The sequence below is a fragment of the Podarcis erhardii genome (genome assembly GCF_964252035.2).
Source record: "Podarcis erhardii genome assembly, chromosome: 7".
Taxonomy (NCBI): domain Eukaryota; kingdom Metazoa; phylum Chordata; class Lepidosauria; order Squamata; family Lacertidae; genus Podarcis; species Podarcis erhardii.
The window spans coordinates 61,896,479-61,916,277 of record NC_138511.1 but is presented as its reverse complement, the minus strand read 5'-3'; the positions used below and the strand labels follow the sequence as shown (position 1 = coordinate 61,916,277).

The 19,799-nt window shown below is 42.6% G+C and overlaps 2 protein-coding genes across 6 annotated transcripts in view; one reads left to right on the top strand and one right to left on the bottom strand.

The window, feature by feature from the left end:
* The window catches only part of SMAP2 (small ArfGAP2), a 30,765-nt gene extending 29,484 nt beyond the window's left edge, over positions 1-1,281 (top strand). For all 3 annotated transcript variants that reach the window (XM_081870418.1, XM_081870419.1, XM_081870420.1), the window contains one exon: positions 212-1,281. In XM_081870418.1, coding sequence (XP_081726544.1) covers positions 212-337 — 126 coding nt within the window. In that variant the 3' untranslated portion in view covers positions 338-1,281. The remainder of the gene's footprint in view (positions 1-211) is intronic.
* Positions 1,282-4,965: 3,684 nt separating this feature from the next.
* The window catches only part of RIMS3 (regulating synaptic membrane exocytosis 3), a 63,199-nt gene continuing 48,365 nt past the window's right edge, over positions 4,966-19,799 (bottom strand). For 2 of the 3 annotated variants that reach the window (XM_081870426.1, XM_081870427.1), the window contains exons 3-7: positions 17,876-18,017; positions 16,695-16,807; positions 13,850-13,951; positions 12,910-13,049; positions 4,966-10,481 (exon numbers count right to left, since the gene is read on the bottom strand). In XM_081870426.1, coding sequence (XP_081726552.1) covers positions 10,269-10,481; positions 12,910-13,049; positions 13,850-13,951; positions 16,695-16,807; positions 17,876-18,017 — 710 coding nt within the window. In that variant the 3' untranslated portion in view covers positions 4,966-10,268. Of the gene's footprint in view, positions 10,482-12,883; positions 13,050-13,849; positions 13,952-16,694; positions 16,808-17,875; positions 18,018-19,799 lie in introns of all 3 variants that reach the window. The other variant, XM_081870428.1, reaches the window with a different exon arrangement.

Genomic DNA, 19,799 nt, shown 5'->3' with positions numbered 1-19,799 from the left:
GTTCTCAGCCAAAACATATGGAAGGTACCAGGTTGACGAAGGCTACTTTAGAAGTTGCTGGGCTCCATCTCCCATCATCCTGGTTATTGGCCACGCTGGCCACTGCTGATGGGAGCTGTAGTCAAATAGCATCTTGAGGCTCACAGGTTCCTCATCCCTGGTATTGTAGAATGGGCCTTCTGACCAATTTCTTGCCTTCTCTCTCATTCAGATGACGCAGCAGATGGCTGGGATGAACTTCTATGGCACAAATGGAATGGTGGGATATGGACAGTCTATGGGCAGAGGAGGGGCCCAAGGAACCAATCAAACCCTCAGCTCCCAGGTGTGGAAATAATACATCAGGATTTTGGACCTTTTGTTTCTTCCTTTGCTTCTGTTTTCTTGTTTGAGGGGTTTTTGTTTGTTTGTTTGTTTTCCGCATTATTAAAAAGTTGCTCCCTGAGGTTATTTTAAGGTTTTGCTTTCCATTCTGGTGATCTTGGCTGGACCTTCCCTGTAATAAGGGAAACCTTCTCTGCTGCTTTCCAACTCCACATCCATGGAACTGATGATGGAACTGGATATTTCACTATCTTGGCTCTTAAAACTATGTGAGCGTGCACATAAGGTGGGAGGTGGCCTGTATTTCAGAAATCAAGCCCCTTCTCTGAGGTTTACGATCTCTTCTCCCCCCCTCCCCCATACCAAAAAAAAAAGTTATCTTTCCTTCATCCTTTTGCCTTTTTTCTACTGAACATTCCATTTCCACACACACACTATGGAGTTTTCCAGAACTAGTTCCACCTTTCATGAGCTTGAAATTTATTACCCTGGAACTGGTAGAATTCCCCTGAGCACAAATCTTTTTTTCTGGAACTGTGAACAAGGTGGGGTGAAATTGGCGCCACTTTGAAACAACTGCTTCTTCTTTCTAACCACCAGTGGTGGCGACCTATTTAAACAACCTCTCCTCTCCCCACTTGCCCACCAATATTTTCTTTCTTTTACATTTTAATGACCTAATTGATCAAAGGGCCAAGACTCTGGCAAGTTTTCTCCTTGCACTTTTTTTTTGCACTTTTTTGTTTTCCTGTGTAACACACACACTTGCCAGCCTGAAAGTTTTAGTGGTAGAATACAAACTATGGGACTGGGGTGGTCCGACTCGCCTCAGCAACTACACAGAGGAAGAATATCCAATCTGTGGTTTTGAAAGAAAGCATAAATGAAAGCTAGGCATCTTCTGTCTACTTTACCTTGTGTATATGTAAATTCCTTAATAAAAATATTGCAGTGAAACCTTGTTTCTCTCTATCTTAACTCATTGTGTTAAAATTATTTTAATACTTCTACACATGTACCCAAATGCATTAAGCATTTATGCTGAGTGAATTTCAGTTGTGTCTGCTAATCAGCAACTGTAAGAACTATGCATTGGTTTTTGGTTTTTGTTGTGTGTTTTTTTTTGTTTTTTTTTGTTTGCATGGAGCATCCTGTGTATGCTTTTTTTTTGCCTGCTAGGTAGAACCCATGCATGTGTCCTTGGTGCTGTGAGCTTCTGGCTCTTACGAAAACAAATCCAAGGTGGCTGACCAGAGTGTTGTAATCCCATAAATATAGTTGCAAGGTCCTGGCAGCCAAATTTTAGGATGTTAAGCCCAGGACCTCAAAGGCATTGCTTTCATTATCACTGCCTGGACAGGGTCTGACAAGCAAATTAACAATGAGGCTGGTGCTGGGAGGAAGGACATAGATTTGGTAAGCACTGAGAACATTTTGGGACATGTTGGACTTGTTGAAGGAGACAGGCTTCACTCACTTGGAGATGTTATGGGTTTTTAAGCTGTCTGCTTGGAAGAATCTGGTTTGGGAAAACGCACCCTTTAGGGATGGTGTTAAGTGTTTCAGATCCTCAAACTAGGGAGCTGAACTTTGGCAATGAGCATACAGAAACAAAAGAGTCACAAGAAAAGTTGTGCAGTTAAAAGAAGCTTTGAGGGACCTGAAATCTGGTGAGGCAAGCATCGAAAAACCTCCCAGGAACAGGTGTAAGTGGACAATTATCCAGAAAGTCCACCATGGCCACAACTAATTTCAAAACAGAAACTTCTTCAACATGAGACTAGTTTAAAAAGGAGGGAAGTAAAATTCCTCAGTGTAAATCTGTTAAACATTTTACAAATGACACAGTATTGATTCTGTATCTATCAGGAGTCTCTCTTTCATCGTGGCAACATCTATTACTCTGAACTTCCTGCCCATTAACATTAAGCATGCACCCTTGTTTATACTATTTTCGATTCCTGCCTTGTGATTATTTTATATATTGTCTTGTTTGTGCTGCTCAGGTGTACTTTCATTAAGCAGTTTATAATTTTTTTAGATGGATAAATAATCAAATGCAAGAAGGCTTCCTTAAAGAAGTGGAAGTCCTGCCTAAATGGAGATGATAAAAGAGCACAAATTCCAGAAAAACAAATGCATGCAGGTTGACAACACAGCAAGGGGGGGAAACAATTTAAAAGCTAAAAAAACATGTGTTAAAGCAGATGCTTCAGATGCAAGAAACATTAAGGAAGATCATTGAACCATTTGATGACAATAGTGTGAAAGGATTAATGAAGGTGGGATAATATTGTGGAGAAGTTGAATGAATCACTTCCATCTTTAGTATGGCGTACACACGGCCACATACATTTATCTGCAAGAATTATGGTAGACTCCTATTAAAACCAAGTGTGAATTTATGCAAACACCTACCTTTGGCGCTTATTTGCGTGGGTGCATGTACTGGATGCATGAAACGTGTAGTCAAGAACTGGAAATACTATTGGCGCAACTTTTCCAAACACAGTTTGCAGTCAAAACAGTTTTCAAAACTGGCTTTAATTGTCTTCACTTGCTGCCCAAATACTGTACATGCATTTAACAAGCCAAATGGAGAGACATTAACTTTTTTTTTTAATCCATCTTGTCTCCTTTGGAAAGAGGAGAAAAAACTTGTCAAGAATGTTTATACAAAATTGAGCGTGCACCCTCAAAGCTGTCAGTCCTGCTGCATATAAACCCACAGAAAAATACAAGAGTTCTACATTTAGGAAAGACCACATCACATAGAAAACATTACAGAGCGCAGGTATAAAATTGCCATTTGTGTGTTAGTGTGTGTTATGTTTCTTGGTTCGTAAATAATCAAATTTTCCACTGCCCATCACAAGCTCATCCCTTCTTGTGCTCAGTGTGACCAGGAGATTTTGAACTCTAATCTCCAAGTGTGGGGTTTTCCCTTGTATTCAAACTTTGTGGTAATTCTATCATTTAAAGCAAAGGCCATTATATAGTTCTTTTCTAAAAAAAATGATAGCCAAATAGGAGAGATTTGAAGGCAGGTTGGCAGTTGTATTGGTTGACTTAGAGCAAGGATGGGGAAACTTTGGCCCTCCAGATGTTGCTTCAGCATCAACAAGCATGAATAATGGCCAAGGATTATGGCAGTTGTACCTCAGACACATCTGGAGGGCAAAAGTGTTCTCCACCTCAACTTAAGGAATATTGACTTTCTACGTACTTTAAAAAACACACACCCCAAAACCACAATTTTAAAAACCTGATTTAGAAACCTTTTTTGTGCTGTATGGTGAAGACTACCATAGCTATTCCTTGAAGGAGAACTATATTTGGTCCATATCTTTAAGCAAAAGATTTGCACCTCCCAGACAAATACACTGATTGGAAAATAATCATCTTTTGGCTTTCGCCCTGGTCCAAATTTTATTATAAAGTTATCAGCTCAAAAAGTGTACCAAAATTCATATTTTTGGATAAAATATATCTAGATGAAATACTTATTTAAGTATTATTTTTTGTAAAGATCTGAAAATAAGTTGCGGATTAAAGCCAAGAGAGGGGGAAATGGTTATGTGAAACTGACACAGGCCAGAAATAGACTGATCCCTGCTTCCCTGCCGTATTCTAACTCCTAGTGATTGTTCGTGTCACCCCTGCTTAATTAAGCATTCTTTGCTGTGATTGTGTCACATGCATACCCCTTCTGCATTCCTCAGTCATGTCAGGCTTCTAAGTCAATTTTTTGTTCCTCATCTCCCTGTCTCCATGGAAATGGCCCATGGCCCATGCTACTTTATTGACAGAAGGAAACGTGGGTGAGGTGACGGATGTGCCTGCTTCCCTGTTACTGCCCTTGAAGCAAGTCTGAAAACTTAAGCTAGAGCAGAAAGCTGCTGCCTGACTATTGGCAGATGCAACGTGCCACAGTCGCATTACACCTCCTTGGAGAATCTGCATTGGTTGTTAACCTGGCAGGGCTAACCTGTGTCATTCCAGATGTTGGGGCTCCAACTTCCATCAGCCCCAGTCAATATGCCCTGTAGTCCCACATGTTGAGGACCAAATGTCAGCCACCCCTGGTTAATGAGCTCAGTTCAGGGTTCTGTTTTTGACCTAAAGAACCATAAATGGTTTAGGTCTAGATTCTCCCATGGGGAATCTGTTTCCATATGAACACCACCAATTTAAGGTCTACTGCTGAAAGTATAATACAGTATATAGAAATCAAGTTGGCCTCCATGAATCAGGGCTTTTTTCTGTTTTAGCCCCAGAACTTTTAGCCTATTTGACTCCCTCTCTGTCATCCCTTTTGAAGCAGATTAACATATTTTTCTGTTATGCATTTAGAAGTGGCATCTGCTAAGATCAGGAGTAGGCAACCTAAGGCCCGGGGGCCGGAGGAGGCCCAATCACCTTCTCAGTCTGGCCCGTGGACGCTCCAGGAATCTGTGTGTTTTTACATGAGTAGAATGTGTCCTTTTATTTAAAATGCATCTCTGGGTTATTTGTGAGGCATAGGAATTCGTTCATATTTTTTTCCAAAATATATTCCGGCCCACCGCATGGTCTGAGGGACGGTGGACCGGCCCACGGCTGAAAAAGGTTGCTGACCTTTTTTATATAATGAAAAGTGACATAAAACTGCAAATATATTAATTCCTGCACCACATCTGCCATGGGCAGCAATTCTGAAGGAATCATATTCACAAGGACTCTTTCCTTCAGGGAAGCATTAGGTCTCATTTTAAAGCAATGGCAATATAAAGAGTTTCTAAATCAGGTTTGCATTTATCAATGTCTCTTTTTATTTAAATGGTCATTTTGGGAGTGTTTTTTAAATTGTCTTATGAATAGATCTCAGGCCTTACCACGATTCTAGTTCCAGAACAGCTCCAGGCCAAACAGGATTTAGAGGTAGAATCGCCTCCAGTTTCCATTGTCACACTCTGGGAATTCAGTGGGTATCACCTGTGCTATTTTGCTAGTTGCTTTGTTTAAAAGGGATGGGAAGACCAAACTGATGGGGAGGTGAAGGATTTTCATTCAGTTAACAAATACGGTACAGTAATAAGCCCTTTTTTAAAAAAAGAAGGAAAAAAACCCCAACAAGGCCACCAACATCAAAAGTGCTAACAGTCCAGAACTGTTCGCTACTAGGCCAAAGCCAGGTGCACAGTCTTGGGGGAGACTATTGCACCCAAGCCCAGTGAGAACAAGCTGTCATCTCTGGCATCAGGAAAGCATTGCTTCGAGGTCCTTGCTATGAATATCGGAAATACAGTCCTCCATTCCAGCAAGTGCTTGGAATGTCTAATTGACAAACATCTTTCTCTCTTCCCCTCCCACCCACCCACCCCCTAAATGTGGACAGAGACCAGTGACTTAAAAACAACCTCAATTAACACACACATCACCCCTTTGCCAACACTCCTCAACAGTTCTGAGGATGCTTTTTCAAGCCAAAAACTACTACTACTTTTTTTGAAGTTGTGGAACGGACAAATGGCTTCTACAAGACCTACTTCTCAACAGCAACTTCAATATGAACTCTAATAACCATTGTTATTGCACATGTGTGCTGACTGCGTCCAAAACATCTGGAGGGCACCAGCTTGGGAATGGCTAACCTAGTGGCTGCCTTTTATACAGCTTGTGCTGAAGTGCTCATAATTATCTGATATTATTTCAATTGTGATTTTATTGTGGTTCTGTGGACTCCTTTTTTGTAAACTTTTTTAAAAAGTGAAATATACATGATGGCAATAAATAAATGCACACTAGTAGACAAACTCTGAATCTGTATCTACTCACGGGCAAAGCAAATGGGGGGAAGAGACGTGCTAATGGAGGCTTCTCACAGCTGTTTCTCAACACCCACAGTTTCCTTTATCAGACAGACAAACACTTGAAACAAGTCACAACATATTAGTAATTAAAATAATGAGGTATACAACCAATAACTAGCAGTTAACTGAAGCAGCTAGTCTTGCACTATTAATTAACAGCACAAGGCCAAGACTGTTGCTGTTCACCATTTCTACTCCCAGAGGAAATATTTCAAATGAGTCGCCCCCCTCCGGCTTTGTTTTAACCATAGATCCCAATTTTACTTCCACCTTCATGCATTTCCTGTAACCTGGATTAACGTATGGGGCAAATAAATACCAAATTATTCATTCATCAGGTATACTTTCACCCTACAACCCAACTGTCCTTCAGGATGTGCTGGGGAAACTGCTCAAAGTCCCATTTATTAGTGGAATAAGATTAGGAATGCAGAGTAGCTGCTTCTTGGTAGCTTGGTTTCCGATGAAAGGAGCTCCTATGAACCCATCACCCTTGGTTTGCATCAGCTTTCTTTCCTACAGTATTACTGCCACCAGAATGGGTTGTGTGTCCCCTAGAAAATTGTTTAGTGCAAGAGAATCTGGAATGTGTTTTTTTTTTCAAATACCATTTGAACCTTTATATCTTCTGTCCATGGATGCAACCCCTTGCCTACAAAGATGAGCCATTAGAAAAAAGTTTTAAATGTGTTGTGTGTTTTTTAAGGTCTTTGAATGCATGCATGAAACTAATTGCTTTTTTCTTTGGATGCCGGCCAATGCACTTATGTTTGGAAGCAGACATTAAAATATAGAGCTAATCTTAATTCACACATTGCTGAACAAATGTGGGTTGGGGTTCTTCATGGTAAGAAAAGCAAAGAAGATATCCCACCGCCACAGTTTGTTATGCGCCAACTGATAAAGCCTAAGCCCATATGCTGACATGTGGTTTTATGCCCCAGTTTGCACCTGTGACTTGTCTTCATACCCTTCTTGAAACATCTCCCATAGAGACCAACCTTGATGTTTGGTGCAGTAATTGTGGGTTGAGTTAATGTACAGCATAGCAGTCCAATGATTGTGCTAACGTGCGGTTGACTGCAATGTGAAGCAGGTCAGGTTTTTCATGCCTATCAGCACTGGCTCAAGAATACTGCGTCCATCTTGGAAACTGATTTGTCATGACTTCACCATGTGGATGCAAGAGGAATGGAGAATCATTGACCTGCTTTCTGTCTGCTGCCAGGTGCTTTCAGCCTAGCAACAATGTTCCAGTTTCATCTGAAGAAATATCTGGTGAGATGTGTTTAGAAGTGATGCTCTCTTATTCTTGTTTTTCCAGAGCATGAGTGCCATTATGAAAACTTAAGCCATGTATTACAAGAGAGTTCCTCCCTATTCTGGCCCAGAGGCATTATGTGCTTCATGAATATTCTTCCAGCTGGTGTGACTTGCGGAGCAAGTCAACTGGTCCACTATCTCAGTGGTCTTTCCTACTTCGCTCACAAACAAACAGTGGGCTCAGTGATGCCTTTGGCAGCAAATCTCATTATGGCCCTCGTTTGGTTTCAAGAAATAGGTCTATTTGGTTGCACAGTTCTACTATTGGCACAAGAAAGTAGGTGGCTTGGACAGCCAGTTGAATAACTTTTATGTCATGACCTAAGTGGTGATTTAGTCATTTTTTTCCACCTCCAAGCAGATCTGTTCACTTTTCTGCAAGAGCAAAGTTGGATGCATTGGTTGTCATAAATGCTGATGGACAAAATAACTTAAAGTAGTTCATGCTTTGCTATATCTTCTGCAATGCCCACACCTGCAGGTACAGCAGGAGGATAGCAGAAAGCAATCAATACAGATGACTTGACTAACACATCAGTGAGCATCAGTTCCCCACCCCTGCTGAAGACTTTCTAACATTAACCAGAGAATGAGCACCTTGGGTGCAAACCAACATATTGCTTATTCTGGGGGTGGGGTGGGGGTGGCGAGGGGAGCCACAATGGACAAAATACTGGAACAAAGGCATGAAATGGCCAAGAAGAACACCCAGACCAATGGAATTTCATCAACTCTCTGAAGGCTGCAGGTTTTCTGAAATTGTACATCTGATGCCTTAAACATGAAAGCACATAAATTACAAATCCAAAAGATCAGAAAGGTTTAAAGTTGCTGAAAGAGGGTTACTGTGCAGATCTTTGTGCCTTGTGAGGGCAGAGACAGGATCCCTTCAGATCATCATCAACAAAAGGTTGCCATCCACTTCATTTCAATGGTGGAAATGATTCTTTGCTGTTTTCTTATCTCTCTGACTCTAACTCTTCTTAAGAACTTGGTTGTTTCAAGCTTCGCTAGAGTAACAGAAGAACCCATATCTTATCTTGTGCATTATATATAGGATTATGAAATTTCTTTGTGAAATGTGCTCCTTACCACTATTTTTTAAAAAAATCTCAATTTGAGCACTGTTGGATTGAATATGAAACATCCAAAGCTACCTGGCAAGCAGAAATTGTCCCAAAACTTCTTGTTTGCTTCTGCAGTGACAAGGGGTCCTTCTGTTTTAGATCTCCTACACTACGGTCAGTGTGAAACTTAAAAAACATAGGAATAATGAAGAAGAAATAATGATTTCCAGTAGTATCTCCCCTGAGTATTTTCATCAAATTTTAGTAGGCACCTTCATTAATTCTCAGTTTTGCTACAGGAACTGGCCCTTGCTTTGGGTGCCAGATTGCTACTTAAAAACACATGAATACACAACTAATAACCCAGACCTATGCAGGTTTACACAGGTGTAAAACCCCACTGGGAATTCAGTGGGGACTCACTCCCTAGTAAGTGCATTTATGACTGCAGCCAGAACGTTTGAAATTCAAAACAGTAGATTGACAAGACCACATTCACCCTTATGAGAAAACCACAATGTGCTATTCAGATATGCCCACCAATAGGGTTTCAAAGAGGCATATTCTACCTTGTCCAGTGAAAGTTTCACCTTCTATTTGAATGCCAGTGGTTTGACATCCTGCCTCTTGGGTTGCCAACTGGACCCAGATGCAAAGGCAAAGATCATGCAAAGATGAAACTGCAAAGGACACCAATCTCTCTGGCATTATCTTGTGTGCATCTCTCAGCTGAAGCAATGCAGCACTACTGGGCTCTTGCACAAGCCCCACAATTCCAGTGGGGCTTGGATGAGAGATTGGATTATGCCCAAAGGCTAATGCCTTGGTTGGAGTAGGAGAAACAAATTAAATTGTTCATAAGATGAGAAAGCAAAACAGGAACCTTAATATGCTTTAAACTTAACAGTCATGTCAAATGCACCATTTATAGCTCCCCCCCCTCCACTTCACAACTTTGGCAGAATCACCTGTCTTCCCACCCTTTATATGCAAGACAAACAAAACTCTGATTGCCTGCTCAACATTTCCAAGGCTTGCACCCAGAAATTCAGGAGGAAAACTGTCTACCCATATATTGCAGAGAGAATTGTGAGCACATGACAGGCTACATAATGTCTGAAGATGCTACATTCCTTTTTAAAAAGCTGAATAGTGCTTGATTTCAGTCAGTCTTTCTTTTTTCTTTTTTTCTAAACAAAAATGAGAAAAGCTCTACTTTCTCCTTCAGAGATATGGAAATGAAACAATATGGAGCAGGAAAGAAACATATTCAATTAACATGCTACTTGCAATGGGATTAACTGAGTCAGGTTTGAGATGTGTCCCCCAAAATGCATTAGAGATGTGAGAAATGGGTGACTCCTTTTCAAAGGCAATTTGTTTGAAAGTGATGCAACAGTCTTGAAAATGGGGAGCCAGTCGCATGACTTGCCTTTTATCACATGTTCCTTTCCTCCCCCCCCCCATCTCCTTTTAATTCCTCCCCCACCACATTCTGGAATTATCTCTTCCTTTAATCGCATACCTGCAGGGTGAGTGAGGGAATGCCTAAAATCGTTGGTAGCAGTCTTCCCTCTGTGAAGAAGTAGAAGGAAGGGTGATGGGAGGGAAAGACATGGGATATTTACAAACCATGCTACCAAATTTGTGGCAGAGCAGGGTGTCTCCTCCTTTGCTTTCCTTCTTTCCTCCCAGTCCATCCTTAAGGGCAAGAAGGACTTATTGAACTCTCTAGAGAGGACTGGGAGAGACGTCGCGTAAGGGGTCCGATGGTGGAGTCCGCCAGCGAGGAGGTGGGAAAGAGCTTGTACCAACCGGTCACCACACTGGACAGGTCCAGCTCTTCTAGAACGATCTGGGCCATTCCCATGAAGCACTTATGGTCCATGCGCCCATAATCTCCCCAAACAATCACCTAAAATGAAGGAGAAGGAGGAATTGAACTGCCAACAGAACTTCACTATGGGGAGTAAAAAGTAAGGGGGAGGCCTACCAGATATGCCACTTAGAGAAGTTGGGAAGGAATCTGTCCGCCTTCTGCTTTTTCAGACCACATGATTAATCCTTAGGAGCCCCTATGTTTCTAGCCAACTCCCTAGTTCTACACATTGGGTGCATTCGCACACCATCCTAAACCATGATTAGTGTTTCACAGAGAACATGAAGATCTTCCCCAAAAGCATTGCATTTCAACCAGGGATTGTGGTTTGTTTCGCTCCAAACAACCCATGATTGGTAAGCCAAGAACAAATATTAGCTTCAGATCATGGCTTGCTTGAACCCTGGTTCAGATGTAATACTAAGCCAAGGACTGTGGTTTTTTGCTCCTTCTCCCTAGGGGAGCAAAGTGGGAGTGATCTGTACATAGTGATAAACCATTCACCCCGGTTTACTGTGAGGTGCAATACAGCCGCTGAGTGACAAAATAATCCACAGGACAGTCCTAACCATCTTCACTCTGAAGTGAGTCATGCCATTCAATGGGATTTATTCCTAGGCAAGCATGAAGAGGGATTGCAGCAAAAGCAGTTTAAGCTCTGCAATCCTATGCTGACTTACCTGGGAGTAAGTCCCAATGAGTTCAGTGGAACTGACTAGGGAGTCATTTGGTTAGGTTACTACCTAATCTGCAGTTCCTGAAATAATATGCAAATCAAAACATAACTATCCTTTAAAATTAGCACTTCTCCAGATTTTGTGACCAAAAAAATGTGCATATTAAGGGAAGCATGCATAAAATGCACTTATTAGTGAAAATGGCACACAAAAATGTATGAAATACACACTCCTGCAGACATGGGTTTTTAATATTCTGCTGGGAGCCACCCAGAGTGGCTGGGGCAACCCAGTCAGATGGGCAGCATATTATTATTATTATTATTATTATTATTACTACTACTACTACTACTACTACTGAATTTGTTGGTAAAATGAGAAAAATCCCTATTTATGAGCAAACATGCACAGAGAGTATATTAGACATGCGTAACAACTATATCTTCTATTTTTTTGTGTACTGATTTTTGTAAGCTGCTAGCCAGCCTTGAGGATGTTCCCATCAAAAGGGAAACTTGTAAATTCTATACATAAATAAACAATTAAATCCCTGTGTTCCAAAATGGGGAATATATGTGCAACTGTTTGACCTTTGTGGTTAACATTCCTATGTCAATTATGAAGTATAAAAATGTAACCACAAACATATAGACTTTGGGCTTATCTAGACTTCCTTTTATGCCGCATTTCCAGGCACAAGTGTATACTTTAAAGCACTATGTCCAAGCGTTGTTGTTGTTGGGTTTGTCTTTGCCCTGACACTTTCCCCATGAAAACCCACTCTTTAATGCTGAATCAGAGCAAACAGCAATCCACAAAAAAACAAATTTCTGTTTGTTCTTATTCAGCTTTAAAGAGGAGGATACAGCACTTTAAAGCACAGCCTGTGCCACCTGTGCCTAGAAAGCACAGGGGCAAAAGGTATGAATGAGCCCTTAATGCTACTCTCCTTTCCTTTTCTGTCTACAATCTATTTTGAATATATTGAAGAGCAGGCTTTTAACATCAGCTCCTTGGCCCCATATGAAATCTAAAATGACACCTCTAATTTCTTTGTATCTGAACTGGATTCTGGACATTTATACACACAGGAAAGCAGGAAATAGAATAGTATATGCATGGCTCATAATAACAAACAAACAAACAAATGTAATTTGTATACAGTCAGCAATCCTGAGCTCCATTGCCTTTAACTTGCTGACATTCATAAACTATATCCCTTTTAATCCCTCCCTACAGAGTCAACCAAAGGGCTGCTTTATGCAAGAAGGACCATAGTTCAATGGCAGAGCATCTACCTTGCAACCAAGAAGGTTCCAGGCTCAATCCCCAACTTCTCCAGGTAGAGCTGAAAATGTTCCTTCCCTGAAACCCTGAACAGTGGCTGCCAGTTCCCCTGTTGTGTGGGGAAGATCTGTAAGGAGCTTCCACTTGCATTGGGGGACCCTGAGAAAGCAGACTTCTGGGAAAGAAAAGGGACTGAGGAAATGCTCATTCACTTTCAGCATTTGTGAATGCCTGAACATGCCTAGTACAATATTCTACCCACTACACCACCCTGGCTTTTTTATTGCTGCCCACATGCCCACACAGGCCTACTGAGCCCCTCCCCATAACCAGGGCATTTTACCTCAGCAGAAACTTTCACTTTTCCCCAATGGGTTGCCCTTTTATAAAAGCTTGTAGAATATTCTTTCCCTCATGTCCCACCAGGACATATTCTGTCCGAGGGAAGATGAGCTGTGGTAGTGATCCTCTTACCCTTTAAAGAGGAGGAAAGCAATCACCTGTAGCACTTTTCCCTGAGGGCCCTCGTCGAAGAGTAGGGCCTGCTGATAGAGCGGGTCACAGGTTTTTTTGGCAGTCTTTGTTTTCTTCTTGGCCAAGCAGGCGCCATTTTCTAGCAGATAAACCTTGATGTAGGTGGCTGCATTGGCAGAGAGAGAAAAACATGAATGGCCTGTTATAACAGCAGCTATGTCTCGGGGCTGGTTTTTGAGGCGGTCTAGCAGATGAAACACTTTTGAGGTCTCTGGGGGATAGGGCTTGAGGGGAGACTTTATTCTTACATTAAGGCACTTTCATTTGCCCTTATGGTTAAACAAAATTATCCTGTGGCAGGGAAACTCAGATAAAATGTTGCCTTCTGGTAAAGAAAAAGGTAGAAGCTGGGGCAGGATTAAAAAGGAACTGCCAGATATTTAGGCAACAAAGGTATAATCAAATAGCACTTTATGAAAACATCTCATGAATTAATTAAATGTTAAGCATTTATTAGCACTCTTACTAAGTCAATTTATAATAATAATCTCTGTGTTCAGAGTTAAAAAATATATGTTAGAGAGAATTGGGTGTCTTAGTGAGACTAATGATGGTAAAACTCTTGGAAGGAAAAACTAAGTGAGGAAGGAGTTACTGGAAAAGACCCAGTCTTCCCTGTACTTTTTCCTCAAAATCCCAGTTGCCTCTCTACAAACATGAACCCCATTTTACATATTCTTTCTACTTCTAAAGGAGGCAGAAGGATGTATAATGACCAGGTTTAGCACTCTGAAAAAAGTAAACAACTAGAAACAACTCAATTAACTCCTCCATGGGATACCTCTGGTGCATGGACCAAATTTAGTCCACTAATCTGTTTTCCCCAAACCACATCCAATTGCTCCATGCCGGTTGTCATACGTGATATTTTCTATCCATACGGCCTTCTCTGATGTGGCTACTCACCGGGAACAGACTTGGATCCTAGCTTTGGACTGAGTCCCCGGGCCTCTATTACTTCTACCTCCAGCTGTCCATTCCTGTCAATCATTCCAATGTGGACATCACCTAGAAGAAGTCAGAGAAGTCAGCATGGGAACATACTCACAGTCCTGTGCCGGTCATGTATCATCTCTGCAACTTGCTTTATGCCACCTTGACATTTCTGTAGCATATCCACATTTGGAATACTGTGACACCATGGATTGGATACAGGTTAAAGGGCAGCAGAGGGTGGTCTCTAAAGGCAAATGGGGCGCTGTCCCACCAACCTCAGCCTGCTCCTACCCTGCATGCCTCTTACTCAAAACCAGCCCTGGCTGTCAGCTTGCTCCTCCATCTCAGTTTTGCCTTTTTATAACTCATCAGGCAGGAGGATGGGAACGAAACCAAAATTAGCTGGCTTTCCCTGTCATTGGCTCTGGCTCCACCTACGGTTGCCCCCCGCCCGCCTTCTGCCCTACCAGCCCCAATGAATACCAGCCAACACTGCTAAAGGGGGGGTTCAAAAATCCAGACACATCAGAATCCTATAATAAAACAACAATATGGAAACAAAACAATATAAAATGGAAGCAGGGTTCACCTGATGAAAACATTTTCCCCCATCAGTGCAAAGGGTTTACCAAAAGTGGCCCCTCACCAGGATGCATTCCCTTGCCAGGATGCTTTTGAACAGGCTGGACAGCTTAGGAACCTAGTAATCTGGCATCTACTAACTGAGTTCCTTGTTTCCTTGAGTTCAGGAATTGCTTACAGCAGTGACGGGGAAGCTGTTGCTCTCCAGAGGTTGCTGGGCTCCCATCCACCTCCTAGCCAGCATGGCCACTGATCAGGGATGATGGGACTTGTAATCCAACAGCATCTAGTGGGCCATAGGTTCCTTGCCACTGAGTGGAAGAGGCTGTCCAGGGTCTCCCATTGTCTTACCTGCAGACGATAGGAACTGAACCTGGGACCTTCTGCGTGTAAAGCAGATGCTCTACAACTGAGCTATGATCCTCTTCAGAAAGCACCAAAGAGGACAATTCAGTGCTGTATCCACAGAACTGCATGGTCTTGTCCTGCCTTTATGCCCTATTCACACATGACTTGTGTACAGGGAATACATGTGTAGAAAGCAGGGCCATGCATTAAACGCTGCCCCGACATTGAATCTCCCTGCCCCATCCACCACATGTGGGCCTCAGTTCTGCAAGGAGGAAGTTCAATGTATGAGCAACTGCTAATGAGTGGGGGCTCTTCACATCAGGACATCTGATTGTGCTGGTATTCTGATTATGCAGAGCCCTTACTCACAAGTAGGAAACAAACACCAAATGTGACATCAAGGGTGGAGCTAAAAGCACAGCCTGTTGCTCTCTGTACACATTTATCCCCAGTGCTATTTTTCAAGAAAAAGAGGTGCCAGAACTCACCATGAACACCTCCCTTGTTCTCTTATAACAGCAATGGCACCCACCTGAGAGGTGCTGGAGCTGAGTTCTGGCCAGTTCTGGCTGAAAAAGCCTTGCTTATCCCACACGTAATGTGTGAACAGCACAAAGCAAAATTGTCTTGCCTGTTCATGTGAATACAGCCCTAGGATAGTTGTCTATGCCCATCATTCCTGTTTTTAACCAGCAGAGGGCAAAAAAGAAACTGGGTTCTCCATTGCTAGGAGTGCAAAAGGATAGACGACTCCTTTGTGATATAATTGTAGAAGAGAAGAATGAGCCATCAGTAATCTCATATCTTACCACTAGAGGGCACGGTTTTCAGGCTGAAAAGGCAAATTGAAATAAAATAAAATAAAATAAAATAAAGCAGGACAGAAGGAAAATAAAAAAGATGAAAGCAGCACAAGAAACAGAAAAACAAAAGGAGCTCTCCTTTTAAGAAAACTTCTGTTGTGCCAACAGTGCATTTTCACAGTTGCTTTATCTTGAACAGTATGCTCAAAGGAATTTTTGTAACAGTGGCACATGGAGCTGATAGGAAGTGAGAACAGGATCTTGAACAGAACAGTTTTGGGGGAAGTGGTCCTTGTTCTGAGCCAGAGCTCAGGCTTGGAACATGAGAAAAAATGATGTAGAAGCACCTCTGAACATGTGCAGATAGACTTTTCCTCACTGCTTAACAACCACATCCTAGTCTCATATAAAAAGACGAGAGGAATTTTAAAAGGCAGGCTTTCAAGGAGGGATGGTTGAATCTCCCAGAAAACCTTCATTTTCAAAATTAAGTACTGGAGTGAAAAGATTCAAGGTTCACACCTGAACTGCAAAGCAACAGGTGTATTTATAGAGCATTTTGTTATACCTCATAATAGCAAGGTTATCAACACAAGGCGATCACAGATCCCCTCTTAACAACGACAAAAAGGGAATTTGTGGCTCTTTTTTGGCACACTTTCCTGGCCTTCTTTGATTGTTTCTAATAAGAACCACTTAAAGCAGAGGTGGGGACTTGTGACCCTCCAGTTATTGCTGGACTACAACTCCTATCATCCCCGTCAGCCATGTTGCTGGTGGGAGCTGGAGACCAGCAACATCAGACAGGCCAAGCATTTGCCACCCCTGTTTAAGCTATCTGGAGAGCTTCATAGCTCTGTGAGGATTTGAACCTGTGATTCCCACATCAAAACTCAACAATGCGCCAGAGGAACAGCACCATTCTGGTCAGTCTGAGAAGAGCTCAGCGGGAATCCGCCCCTGTGCCATGCCTGCTCAACAAAAGACGACTTTGATAGCATGTTAACTGCACAAAATCCAAAGGAGGTGAGTGTTCAGGTGACCTTGTAGCACTGAGTGCCTAGAAGTGGTTCGCTCACCCATTGGCGGAGTAGCAAGTGTCTGCCGTCCTACGATTTGTGCTGGCCCCAGCCCATCCAGGAAGTCACTGAACTGGCTTTCAGCTCCCAGCCTAGTTGTAGGGAAAATAAACCTGAAGGAAAGGACAAGAGAGTTAGGGAGTGAGGGGAGAGAAATGGCAGTGTGGAAATACAGTGAGCAGGTGCTACACTGGACATTTGAGAGGTGAAAAGAGAGAAGATGCAGAAATGAGATTCACTGTTATCCCTGAATCCCTTTGTCTAATGGAAAAGACGCAGTGCCAGCCCCAAGTTTTGGCAGGCCCTTGGGCAAGATGCCATCAGTGGGACCCCCTCCCTCAGCAGACTTACTCCCCTCACTACCTCTGTTGCCAGCAGCTACTGCTCCCCTGCCTCATCAGTGCTACCACCTGACTGGTTGACAGACAGAGCCAAGCAGCCCGTGGCAGCAATTCTGCTTCCATCTCACCACCATGATTCTTTACCTGCTCATCCTGCCTGAGAGTTGGGTGAACAAGCAGGTTGTGATGGGAAAGAGGAGGAGCTGGCTAAGAGGACTCTAGTCAATGGATATGGGCCTTCAACCATGTCAACCTTTAACACTAGGTCTGGAAAATGCACATCTTTTCCATGAGGAACAAGGAGGTCTCCTGTGTGAGGACAGAGTATGTTCATATCTCCCTCAGAAGAAATGCACTCCCTTGCCTTCATATGAAGCCTGGCAGGGTAAGGCGTGTGAGTCACTTCTTCATTTGCCCCTTCCTTCATTCCTTCCTCATGCCACAGGGTGGTTTCAGACATGATGGTAAAGCAAAGTGGGAAAAGACAGGCCAACTATCTCATGTTTCATTCACTTTTCTTGCAGAAGCTTCTGTTGAGGAATGTGTTTTTGATAATGCAGAGGAGTGGGGAAACAGGAAGCACCAAGGCATCATGCTTCCTGTTCCTCTTGTGCCTTTTTCCCATTTATGAGCCGCCAACAGTAGATCACTAAAAGAAAAAACCAAGTCACTGGGGAACGACTGTGTAATCTGTCTCTCCTGTGCTTATGTTTATTTATGTTTATTTTATTTCATAACATTTATATAACGCTTGATTGTAAAACCTGAAAGCCATTTACAAAAAGATGCGGGACATCTGCCCTATATAGAAAAGTGGCCTTCACTGCCACTGGGCCTTACGTCCCATCGGAGCTGTTACTATTGGTGCTTCCATCAGTTGACTCCCGACTGCCTTGCCGGGTGACCCTGTTCCTCATCTCCACAGCAATGCCAGTCTCCGTACTCCTGCGGATGTTACTACGAAGCTTTTTTGGCCCACCATCTGAAAGAAAGAAAGAAATATACTTGGGGGCTGGGGCAGTAGATTTCAGAGACTTAAAAAGTGCCCATGGTTGGGTTATTATTGGTTTCAAGACACCTTAAGGTCCATCAAATTATTGAGGATTGCTCTTTACATGCATCTACGCCACAATGCTATTTATTACCATAATTAAACATTTATATCCCGCCTTTCCATTTGAAAATTACAACATCATTAACATCCAATACAGACTTAAACTTAGTTATTGCTTATTAACACCCCACCCCCACCCCCAGACAGGGAAAGTCTGGTGGGGGAAGCTAAACAACAAAGAATTCTCATCAAATGACAACTCCCAGAATTATCTGGGGGTAACCACTAAACTGGTATAAAATGAATATGTGTTATAGTATAGTTTTGCATACTGTAACAGAATGTCTAACACACTAAGTTAGACATTTCCTTTTCCATCACCTGTCAGTTTATATACAGATTTTGACAATCTGTTTATATTTTAGCATGATCGTATCCCCCATCCCATGTTGCAGACTGAGGCATGGTAAACTAAGGCTGAGAAAATGGGGCAGGTTTGCAGAATCTGTGACCACCAAGTTATACACAGCCCACCAGCACAACTCACTCACAACTCCATGGTCTGTGGTGTCCCAAGGAGGGAGCAAAAATGTTGATCCCCCAGTGGGCTGCCTTCATCTTGGTGGGTGAGAGGCTAGTTACACAAGTGTGGGACAATATCATGCCTAAGGCTAGCAAGTGAATTCATTGCTGAGGTTAATATTCACTCAGGGATTTCCTGGTTCACAGTTCATGTTCTGCACCACCATAGTGGGGAGAGAGGAGCACCTGCTCTGTGCTTGTGTGCTTTAGGTGTTAGCAAGTGATGCTTTTCAGAACGGGGATAGAAACACCTCCAATTCATCTACTGCTAAATGTACAAGGGTGGGCTGTAGTTAAAACAGGGCTGCCATATGTCCAGACATTACCGGGATTTCAAAGGCAGAATTGACGTCTCGGGAGAATTTCCAAAATGTGGCACTATGTCCTAAGTTAAAATTAAAAAGTTGATAACTCTACTGCACAACCACAACTGAAATCAGATGGCTAACCAACCTCAGAATCCACAGCAATTAACCTGGGGGAGCAAATCTGTCTCCATTAGTGTGTCCCCCACCCCCATCCCCTGTGGCCAAGCTGTAATTCTCAGAGAGTTACAAGAGAGTGAATTTCCCCTCCTGATGGCTCACCAAAGCAAGACTCCGCTTTGTGCTTCAGCTATGCTGTTTACCTGCCCTTTACAACTGACCTTTCCCTCAGATAGGGACAGTAGAGCGGACAAGATTAACAGTCCCTGACTTGCAGACCCCCAGGCTCTGGAAGGGGAGAATCAAGGGTGGCATCGCTTGCGAATACTTGAAAGCAGATTAGAGCAAAGCAGATTCACACTGCGCACTCCCTACAACAGATTTCTGATCCCTGCATTGCCAGTCCCTGGCCCTTTGATAAATTATTCACAACCAATATTTTTTATATTAAAAAAAAATGTTCAAAAGGCCTTTAATGTGCTCAGTTGATCTTTCAGTGATGAAATACTTAACATTGCCCTCTGGAACAAGCTCAAAATGCTTGGATGTATGATGAAGTGAGCTGCATTTGTCCTCCAAATTCTTTGCTGGCTCAGAATGAAAAACAAGATCCTGCACGTGCACAGTCTCATTATGCTAGAACTCAGCTGGGGCCATGCAAGAAAGCTGAGCATTGGAAGATTCAGGACAGGCAAAGAGGTAT